At 39.0% G+C, this 10,704-nt stretch overlaps 2 protein-coding genes across 2 annotated transcripts; one reads left to right on the top strand and one right to left on the bottom strand.

Moving 5' to 3' along the window:
* On the top strand, window positions 4,001-7,351 carry LOC109825334 (UPF0664 stress-induced protein C29B12.11c). The gene is made up of 5 exons (XM_020392179.1): window positions 4,001-4,282; window positions 5,052-5,163; window positions 6,377-6,448; window positions 6,542-6,756; window positions 7,026-7,351. The coding sequence occupies exons 1-5, from the start codon at window positions 4,173-4,175 to the stop codon at window positions 7,135-7,137; spliced, it is 621 nt and encodes a 206-aa protein (XP_020247768.1). The 5' UTR covers window positions 4,001-4,172; the 3' UTR covers window positions 7,138-7,351.
* LOC109826398 (aminoacyl tRNA synthase complex-interacting multifunctional protein 1) lies at window positions 7,470-10,702 on the bottom strand (the record flags this gene model as incomplete). The annotated part of the gene is made up of 3 exons (XM_020393431.1): window positions 7,470-7,747; window positions 8,090-8,296; window positions 10,559-10,702. Coding segments are annotated over 3 exons (495 nt in total), but the record flags the coding sequence as incomplete, so codon positions are not given.

The raw sequence follows: 10,704 nt of genomic DNA, 5'->3' as shown, positions 1-10,704 counted from the left end.
AAATTCCTGTCAAGTTAACATCACACCTCTGACGACAAAATTAACTTATCGACTCTCTTCAATTGAGCGATAGGTCCATAAAATACTGTTAGGTTAACATCACACCTCTAACAGTCAAACCCCCTAATGAACTTGTTAATCCTTTTTCAACTAGAATAGCAAGTTTTCATTATGAAATCCCCAACGGATTAAAGATTTTCTAGAATTATCCTAGTGATAATAAAGAAAATTTTTGAATTTCACTTTAGGTGAAAATTCATGCCAAGTTAATACCATACCTCTGGCACTTCCAACTTTCTTTCGGTGTTTCAAGCCACACAGGAAGAAACGACACCAAAAATCCATGCCTTCACGCATGGGGGACTTTATCTCGATCCCTAATTAGAGATAAGTCTACGCCTAACACGCGTTGCCGGTTAATCTTTCGCCGTGAAAAAAAAAAAACACCAGAATTCATGACTGGGGGAATTTATCTCGATCCCTAATATGAGATAAGTCTGCATCTAACACATGCTGCCGGGTAGCCTATTCCCGTAATAATAGCAAAGCCTACGTATTCAATATCGTAGCAGGTTGTTATTAATAACGCCAGAATCCATGTCTTACACGCATGAGGGACGTTATCTCGATCCCTAATTAGAGATAAGTCTACGCCTAACACGCGTTGCCGGTTAATCTTTCGCCGTGAAAAAGACACCAGGATTCATGCCTGGGGGAATTTATCTCGAGTGGAACGGACTTAGACAATCCACATGCTAGCCCGATTCAAACGGTAGTCGGTAAAGGCTTATCAAATCCGTTGATGGCTGAGGGTTTGCCAAAAATCCTATGTATGTTTGAAGGTCCAACAGCTTAATGGACGTGCGTCGAGACTTGAAACGAATAAGCTGAAGACAAGTCTCAAAGACTTAGTCAAAAATGCACGGAAGCCACTTCCATGTCTCAATTCAAAACGCCGAGTTCAGCCCCGCGTTACAAAAATCATGACGCCGAGGTCACACCCGGGTTCCAAATTAAAAATGCTGAGGTCAGACCCGCGTTACAAAAATCATGACGCCGAGGTCACACCCGCGTTTCAAATTCAAAACGCCGAAGTCAACCTCGCGTCTCAAATTCAAAACGCAGGGGTCCACCCCCGCATTCCAGAAGCAGGATTATGACGCATACCTTCATAAAGGTCCTACGTGGCAAATCCCTTCAACCAAGATGCCTTCAAAGCAAGTGCAGAGAACGACTCCTTTACAACAAGGAATCAACAGCTCTAGGATCAGAGTTGAGATCCAAAGTATTCCGAAAATTCGTCCCAGTCAACCGCGAACTTTCGAAAACTTTGGAGGGGGTTCTGTAGGCTGTCTAAAAATCACAATAGATAGCTTATCCCCCATCAACCACCGATGATGGAAGTTACAATCTGACGACTTCCAGAAGGCTACAATTTGAAGACTTTCACGTAGATCGCTGAAGGTTACAATCTGACGACCTTCACGACAACCGATGAGAGCTCTACTTCAACAGCCTTCACAATCAACATCGGGAGTTACAATCTGACGACTCTCATATTCTCAAGGAGCCAAGACGAAGATTACAAGACAATGATCTTTGCAACGCTATGACAAAAAGAGATTACTTGGTGATAATCTCTGCAAGGCAAGACGCGGAGGTCCTCCTCGTGTTACAACATCAAAACGCCAGGGTCGAATCCCGCGTTTCAACATCAAAACGCCAGGGTCGAACCTCGCGTTTCAACATCAAAACGCCAGGGTCGAACCCCGCGTTTCAACATCAAAACGCCAGGGTCGAACCTCGCGTTTCAACATCAAAACGCCAAGGTCGAACCCCGCGTTACAAACAGGCGAAACGCGAGCGACCCTCGCGTTCATCAATGTTCAGCCAACACCCAACCTCGCGTCTCAATCCTAAGACGTGAGGTTAGGGTCCTGAACGCCAACGTGGTCGTTTGACTCATTCAACATGAGTTGAACGGTTCTAAAACCGTTGCCCACGATTTGGGGGCGGTTACATCCCACTTAGGAGAGATTTAAGGGGCGGTTTCACCCCCTTAATCCTCTATAAATAACTGAAGATCAATTCAGTTCAGGGGCTCTTCTGGCTTCGGTTCGGTGGGATTTCCTCAGCTAAGATCGACCACCAGAGCTTTCCTCTAGCCTTGGCTTATTAACCGATCTTCGGTTCAAATCAACTCTTTTACAGAGTTCTTCAAAACTCGTTCTGAGTTCTCAAACTTGCCACGCAAGTTCTCCACAACGTCAAATCGTGAGGAGAAGACATCGTTCCAGTGAATCAAGACGTGCGGATCGTCAACGGAGAGCAAACTCGACGCGAGCATTCGAGGGAGGCACTCCATCGCCACCGTGAAGAACCCAGTTTTAAACAAAGGGGAAAACCAAATTCGTTTTCCTCTCTTTTGTAATCAAGTTGTAACCGAGATCAAAGGAATCAAAGTCACATTTTCTTTATTCTCTTCTTTACAATTTTTCCAACAAACAATATGTTGATTGTGCGGTTGCAACTTTTTTGATCCTTAGATTATTAAATTCGAGGTTAATTTTGATGGTCGATGGATATTTTTAGGGTGTCTTTAGCAAAATGTTAAAAACTAGGCCAGGATCAGTCTTGACCTGGTTTTATTCTAACTTTGTTTTTGTTTGGATCAGGGGAGGCATGGTCCAAATTAAAACCAATTTATGTACTTTTTTGGCTTACAAAAACTGGGCTAACATTCGCTCAAAATTTTGGCAAACAAAAAAAGCACTCAAAACTGTGTCAGCTTCAATCGTGGCCTAGTTTTGGAGGTTTGCTAGCTTGGTAACTCTCTAAAATGGAGTCATGTTTGAACTTGATCCAGTTTTATAGAGTTCTTTTATTGGCAAAAACTGTGCTAGAAATTGCTCGATTTTGTTAGGTCATTTTTGGGGTTTAAATTGATTTAGTTATAAACCGAGGGGAGCTGGCCCACAACTAAATTGGTTCTCTTCATAACTAGTTCTAAGGCCAACTTTGGCCTATCTTCAATGAGTGGCTAAACCACACAAAGTTTTTTCTTAAGATATAATAAACATATTGATGAAGCGATCTCTTGTACCATATGAACTATATTTTTCACAATCTCATTTGGTTTTCTCATGTCTACTTAGAATTAGCATGTATATCCACACATGTCTTCACTTTGTACATTTATACCTATAGTTCATTTTGATGAATATCCATATAATTTTGCATTATTGAAACACATATGTGTTCGTTTGTATAAAGGCAACCGATAAACAGATATGGATATAAGTAGTATCATATTCGAACAAGTGGGAGCATGTGGCCTTACACAACTTGTGAACTTATTATAAGTTGCCTCAAAAATTTAAATTTGCCCCCACTTAATATTTGTTTGGTGTCCCCGCGTAAAGAACATCTATGCAAGTTTATTATTAGAATCCAGAGGTATTTTTGTTACTTCTTGTGACCGAAAACGCTGATGCATTGATAATGAATAATATTTACATGTTGAGATCTGTTTGCGATTTATTTTATAAAAGCCTATTTTTTATTTTTAAAATTTATATTATATAAGTTATTAATGTATATCTATAATCTCTTGTAGTTAAATAAAAGAAAATATTGGATTGCTCCCTGTGTCCAAACTGCCTCCGACCCACTTGCACCCAATCGCCAATGGACTAATATCTTAAACCCCCGCTTCTTTCTCAGCCCAACCCAAATCGGCCCGGGCCAATCTCAACAAATCCGCTCGGATTCTCGAAGGGCCTGTTTGGATTTGTAGGAGGTGAAGGGAAGTTAAGGGAAACTGAGAGAAGTGAAGGGAATGGAAGGGAAGAGAGTTCCCTTCCCATTGGTTACACCCCAATTTAGGGGTAACAAATTTTATACTATTAGGGGGTGAATCACATGAAACTAGGATGAATTAACTTCACCTCCTAGTGTTCCCAAACAAGATAAATAGAAGTGAATGGTTCCCTAACTTCCCTTCACCCTCATTCTCCTCAATCCAAACAAGCCCGAAGCCAAATCTGGAACACTCTCGTCTCCTCAAATTCCCAATATATTCTCGTCACCGCTCTAAAAATCCGCCACAAATCCCCCAAGAATTCTGCTTGATCTTTTAAAAATCCAATCTTCGTTACCATCGATCTCTGACGATGGCGGTGAATCCTCAGCTGTATGCGAACGGCCTCCCCGTTCCCTTCGTCGGCGAGATGTTCGTTCTTTCGAGGGACGGCGTCGAGTTCGAGGTCGACAAGATCCCTCAGTGAGTTTCTTTTATCTTTTATTCCCCCGCCCCCCTCAATTTTCTCTTTTCCCCTTTAATTTTGCCGTAATTGCATTACAAATTGACATTGGAGTGGGGAATTTGATCGCATGTCGTCTTCAAAGGATATCTTAGATGGTGATTACGAGAATTGTATGATAAATTGATATTAAGATGGAGAATTCATTCTCTTGACATCTTCGAAGCCCTCTTGTAATCACCAAAAAAGACCAAATTTTTTTTTTAAATAATAACAATAATATTATGATCATCCTTTTCCCCTCTTTTAAATGTTTTGGGACTGAGAAGTTAAATTCTTTCATTAGGTAAGCCCACCCTTTCTTGACTCAAGGATCTATAAACTAATGGGTTGTTTCGTAATGATTTTCTTAAGTAAAATCAGCCTATGCATCATTATTGGGCTGTCAACATGCATCTTACTCTCATCAAGGGTTCGCAAAACCTACCTGAAATTGGGGTGTTTTGCACGAAACCCTCGAAACTTTATGGGCTAGAAATATTAGCTCAAGGGGTGGATATAGCAAACATGGGTGTTGTTGTATAATTTTCAAAGCTATGGTTTTGTGCTGAATGCCTTAAAGTTCGGGGGGGTTTGTGAATTTTACCCCCTCATTAACTGAGGAACTAGTATAAGAAGCAGTTAACTTATGATTTATGTATCTTTTATTTGTTAACAGTTAGTCATTACATGCATATAACTAATAGAGTGCTCATTATTTTGTTCCTTTATTGTTGTTATTTTCATCAGAGCTCATGGTGGTCGTATCAAAACAAAGGGAACGCTTTATCTCTCAAATATACGGATGGTTTTTGTTGCGAACAAACCTGTAGGAGACTTTGTGGCCTTTGATATGCCTCTGGTATGGATTCCTGAACATATTGTGTTACTTGAGTTCTTCTATAAAGGCACTGCTGCCGCAAATGGACATCTTATGTTTTTTGTTGGACTATGCACTAATGTGAACATGGGTAATGCACATGAGTGGACATAGATGTCAAGCTATATTTTATGTTTATTAGTAAATACCTTCTCATGAAAACTGTATGATTAGTGGGACTACACATCTGCACGTTTCAATGATTCTGCACTTGAGGTTCAACGAATAAAATCATAACTTTGACAGAAATATGATTGTATACTTGAAGCAAGTTATATCGGGTTGCATACTTCAGTAAAGCTAATAGGTTTTATCATTGTATACGTTTTGCTCATTGTTTAGTAGTGTATCCGCGCGAAAAATTGAGGCAGTATCTCCTTTGAATTTTTACTGGCTACTTTTATCTTATTCTTTCTTTTAGGCGTCTCTCATAAACTCTGAAGCTCGAACTAGTCTTCTTCATTGCTGCTCTTAGAACTGACAATACTTCATATTGCTGACTGGTATAGTCGTATTAACCTTTGAAAATGCCGTATGATAAGTCCATTAGATGCACAAAAGTTTTCAAGTTAATTAGATTTAACCTACATGACAGCTAAGTGTATAAGATATCCAGGTTAAGTTAGAATTTACGCTCTAAATAAGACCTCCAGAGTGCAACCATAGCTCAACCTCCTAGTAGACTAACCTCTGTCAATTCCAGTAATGTAGCATATATGCTGATGGCGATTAGGCTGTTATTTGTAATGATAGGTCTATAACAACCGGATTGGATATTATTCTATTTGTATGTGTTTTATTATTGTATGTGTATGGATATGATAATATTTTCTAGACAGTGGAATTTTATATGTGATATAAACAAACTTGGACTTGGTGTGTATCTGCATGATAAGTTGATAAGCGGATATTAATTAAAATGTCTATAAGTTAAAAAGAAAGATGAAAGATGATTCTAGTCTTCAAAATCCTCAACCTGTGTATATGCCAATGAAAAGATTCTTGTTGTTTTGTCCTATATAAATTAATAGACAGTTATATAGAGCTTGTGTGTGTTCTTGCATATTCATTAAATGGGATTTGGATATATACCCAGTATGATTTTCGACAGTGGATATTTATTTTTGACAAAATATGGATATGAGCTTGACCTTTCTTGTTAGAACAAAAATATAACTCTAGATCCTGTTTTCAGCTGTTTGTGCATGGGGAGAAGTTTAATCAGCCAATTTTCCACTGCAACAACATGTCTGGACAAGTGGAGCCTGTAAGTACAAATAACTCTTATGAAACAACCACACATTTCTATTTGTACTGCAATTTCCCGTTATACGACCTCAATGTTATAAATATCTCACAGGTAGTCCCTGATGACCAAAACAGGGCTCTGTACTCGACTCATTCCTTCAAGATCTTGTTCAAGGAAGGTGGATGTGGGACTTTTGTGCCCCTGTTTTTTAACTTGATTGAATCTGTGAGGCGCCATAATCAACAGCAAGCTGCTGCTGATGCTGCAGCTCGTGTTGACCCATTGCAAGCTGCTCAAACTCCAGTGGATGAAATGATGAGACATGCGTAAGTACAAAGGCATAGATCTATAAGTTGATAGAAAACTATCGACTTTTTGACTTGATAGATCAAAATTTTATTGGATGAGTTGTCACTACTTTAAGCCATTGAATCAAATATTGGTAGGTTTAGAAGTTGGGTGGACAAAATCCTCTATCCACTTGATGGATAGTAGCTTTTAACTCTAGATCTGTCATCATGTTTATGCATAATAGAGTCGGTTGTTTTTGCTTGATGTTTAACCTTTTCTTTTCTTTTCTTTTCTTGATGTGTAGTTACGTGGATCCAAATGACCCTACAAAGATTTTCTTGCAGCAGCCAACACAGGAGTCGCAGCTACGGCGGAGGACGGCATATCATTCCCAGCCTGCTGAAAACTCTTACTAGTTTGCAGTGTATGCCTATGTGAACCGTGATCAATATTATTGTATAGATTTCGCACATAAGTGTTGTACTTATTTTCCCGTTCTTTTGGGACTTTGATGTGTGCAATAATAACTTGATATGCTGGTGAGTCTTTCGTCTGGAAGATTAGGTGCATTTGAGGTATTATATTCTGCAATATTAGCCATTGCTCATGAGGATGCTGTTTCCATGGATTTCATATAAATGTCTCTTGAGAAATTGATGAATCGGTTTGCATCTCAAGCTACTGGAATTTTCATTTTTGAATCTCCTAGACGTTAGGTTAGAGAGGGATGTTGCTACCAAGAAGAGATTAGGAAGTATTTCAAACACATTGGAAAAAAATCATGAAACAAAATATAACAAAATGTTCTCCATAAAAGTTTAGGGGCTTGGCTAAGCAAAACTGCACAAAAAATAAGCAAAAATAAGTGAACCAGCCCTCTAATCAAGAGATATTTGCATTCGTCAGGGTTGGGCTCATCACCACTCCTGCCGAAGTCCGCATAGGACGTTCCCCAAGAACAGCCACACATGAATCAGTGGTCTTCAGGTGAGGCTGGACAGTTTCCCATATCTTCTTCTTCTGTACCTGATACAAACATTCGACCAAAAATCAATAGGTTGCTGCCACAAATCATGATGTTCTTAAGAGGATAACCATCTAAATACCGAGAATCTGTGATGAGTTAACCGCACATAGACCCTATGTAGGATTGTTGTTTCGAACTTACTACCCTTGTCACTTCCCACTGGCAGATAGACCCCCTTGTGAAATTCTTTTAACCCTGCCCTCTGATAGACTTACTAATTTCATCCAGGGGCAATATCTACCAAAATTTCAACCAGGGCAAACAATGACACTACGTGGTCTATGTGCAATTAACCTGTTCATATATTATAGAAGGATAAACAATAAGTTAGTGGTAGTGACCCGATTAGGTGCGGCAGCATCTCCTTGTTGATCTTTCTCCTCCTCTGAGCCAAACCATATTCTTTCACCAGGGGTTGAGCCTTCAGGAGGTTTAAGAAGTTCGACGGTCTCATGAGATGCATCGGAAGCAGCCATTAGCATTCCATTTGATTTGATACCGACCATGTTTCTTGGTTTGAGATTAGCCAAGACTACTACTTGAATATCCTGCATGAAATGTGTGTTAGCACCAACATCTGCTAGATTTTTTTTTAATCACATTCTCATTATCAATTGTAATGTTTACACACACGACACGATGACAAACTTTTTGATCATACAACTCAAATGGTTACCAACGAGGCTGTGAAATTAAGTGGATATTGCACAGGATACAATATTTAAATTTGTTGAACTACATTAGTCCGGTCTCGTTGGTTAGGGAAAAAAAAGTTGTGAAATACCGGTCTCCTGTTGACGATACTTCTTCCTTTTTGAGCATGGATGGAGCCAACAAAAGGTAATCTAGCACAGGGAGAAGAAGCACACGGCATTATAATGTAAAAGTTGGTTTCATTTTAATGCAATTTCTTCCACTAGCTTCAGCAGATAATAGATATGTAATGGAAATTCTGAAGTTGGACTCTATGATCCTAATTTTTGCTGTACGAAAAAGAGTGACTATCTTGGAATCTCTTAGTTTTGTCATGAGTGTGACTATTGCTTCTTCAATTAATTTATTCAAGCAAAGGTAGAGCTGTAGAGGACTGTTGTGTGAATATGTTAATACTTACAAGCAGCTACAAGGAGACAAATTAACAGGCTCTCAGAATTCTTTCTTAGCAAGAAGAGTGACTTTTATATGTAAAAACTACTATATACCAGCAGCTAGAAGGACACAAATTAATAGGCTCTCAGGATTCTTTCTTAGCAAGTAGAGTGATTTTTATATGTAAAAGTTAATACATATCCTGAATATGTTATCAGCTCAACGGTCCATCAAGTTCCTTTGTCTCTAGGATCTATTTCATCCTCATTCAGATCCCACAAAAATCAGGCAGAGCAGCATGTGCACCAGCGTACACTATGTAAGTACACATGCAACTATTCAATATGGCCCAAAGTTTTGTGTAATCGAAAGATAGAAAAGAGAAGAAAAATAAAACACCACCAAGTAAAAGTTGAATGTGCAACATAACTTGATCCTAGAGACAAAATTTGCTCCAAGTGAAAGAGACAGGACCTTATACGGATATACCTAAATGCAAGTTACTAAAATTTACAAATTTTCCTTTTGATTCTTGACTTGATTTGGTTAGCAAAAGACCAGGAACTTATAGTTTATTGTGAGGAAGCCCAGATCATATCATGAGATTCACTCCTTACTAATTAATATACTATCAAAGCCATTTTTAGTTTGGAAATTAAACAATTTCTCTCCTTCAGTAGACATTGGCCTTTGATAATTGATACTAGTTAAAAACTTAAACTAGGAAGATTAGACATCAGGCTCAAGCCAGCATGCACCAGGATCGGCTCGTCGTAGTTTAATCCTCGCAGTATATCGTAGCCATACTCTAGTTGATAAAAAGAGAATGCGCCCCCAACCCCAACCCCAAGAACCTGTAAATCATACAGCTATCATTATAAATATAAAACTTTCATTATTACATTTTTAGCGTGCAGCACTCTACACAATTATTTTTCCTATACTCAGTTCTCTGAAGGATGCATCCTCAGACAATTAGCTAGAAATCCCCTCGTTTATTGACTGAATTTAAGCTTTCTTTTTATTCCTTCAACTATCACACCATGATCCTAAAAAAAATATTCATTGATCTTGTCCTCTGTTGTAACTAATTGCAACTTCCAACAAGTGCAGTAGTGTACTCATCCATCGCAGTATTTTCACCTTAATTAAATTTGTTTCCCAGCACCATGGGCGGATCCACATGTCATCTTAGGGGGGCAGTTGCACCCCTAAGATTATAAAACTTGCATTCTAAACCCTATAAATTTTACAATTTGCCCCCCCAAAATAATTTAAGAATATTTGCACCTCATTTGAATTTTAGTCCATGTAACTTGAAGATTTAGCCCATTTCTCAAGAATGATTTTTCATAATAGGGTAAATTACACCGAGTCCCAAAGAACTTTTAGAGTTTTGCAGTAAATCCCCAATAACTTTCAAAATCGCACTAAACTCCCAATAACTTTTGGAGNCCGCCCCCCCCCACCCACCAAAAAAAAAAAACCCTCACAAAAAAAAAAAACCCTGACTAGTCCGACACCAATCAATAGCGAAAAATGAAAATTCTCCTTCCCACACATTATTATCTTTTATGAATAAGTATAACAACATTAGATCTTTATCCATTAATTGTTTCACAAAATGCACCTAACCGGTGGGTCAGATTCAGAACCAACAAAATCTAAACTTTAACCAAAGAATCAAGAAATCAACAAGTAAAAGCTCAAACTTTATGAACCTGGAGGTGATCGAGGGGAATGTACTTAACAAGCCCACTGCAAATGGTCCTCGGCTCCTCCTCGCCGACGTCGACCTCCTCGACGTAGAGAGAGTCAGCCTCGGGGTGCCTCCAGGCCTTCAGGATTCTCCCAACCCTAATGTCCA

This window comes from Asparagus officinalis, chromosome 10, assembly GCF_001876935.1.
Source record: "Asparagus officinalis chromosome 10, Aspof.V1, whole genome shotgun sequence".
NCBI lineage: Eukaryota > Viridiplantae > Streptophyta > Magnoliopsida > Asparagales > Asparagaceae > Asparagus > Asparagus officinalis.
The sequence above is the reverse complement of the archived record's forward strand: the minus strand, read 5'-3'. Positions and strand labels throughout refer to the sequence as shown.

What these genes read in the sequence shown, in the direction of transcription:
- LOC109825334 (XM_020392179.1), top strand. Translation starts at nt 4,173, where the DNA reads ATGGCGGTGAATCCTCAGCTGTATGCGAACGGCCTCCCCGTTCCCTTC. An exon ending in TGGCCTTTGATATGCCTCTG is followed by an intron (nt 5,164 to 6,376) that starts GTATGGATTCCT and finishes TCCTGTTTTCAG; the next exon opens with CTGTTTGTGCATGGGGAGAA. An exon ending in TGTCTGGACAAGTGGAGCCT is followed by an intron (nt 6,449 to 6,541) that starts GTAAGTACAAAT and finishes AATATCTCACAG; the next exon opens with GTAGTCCCTGATGACCAAAA.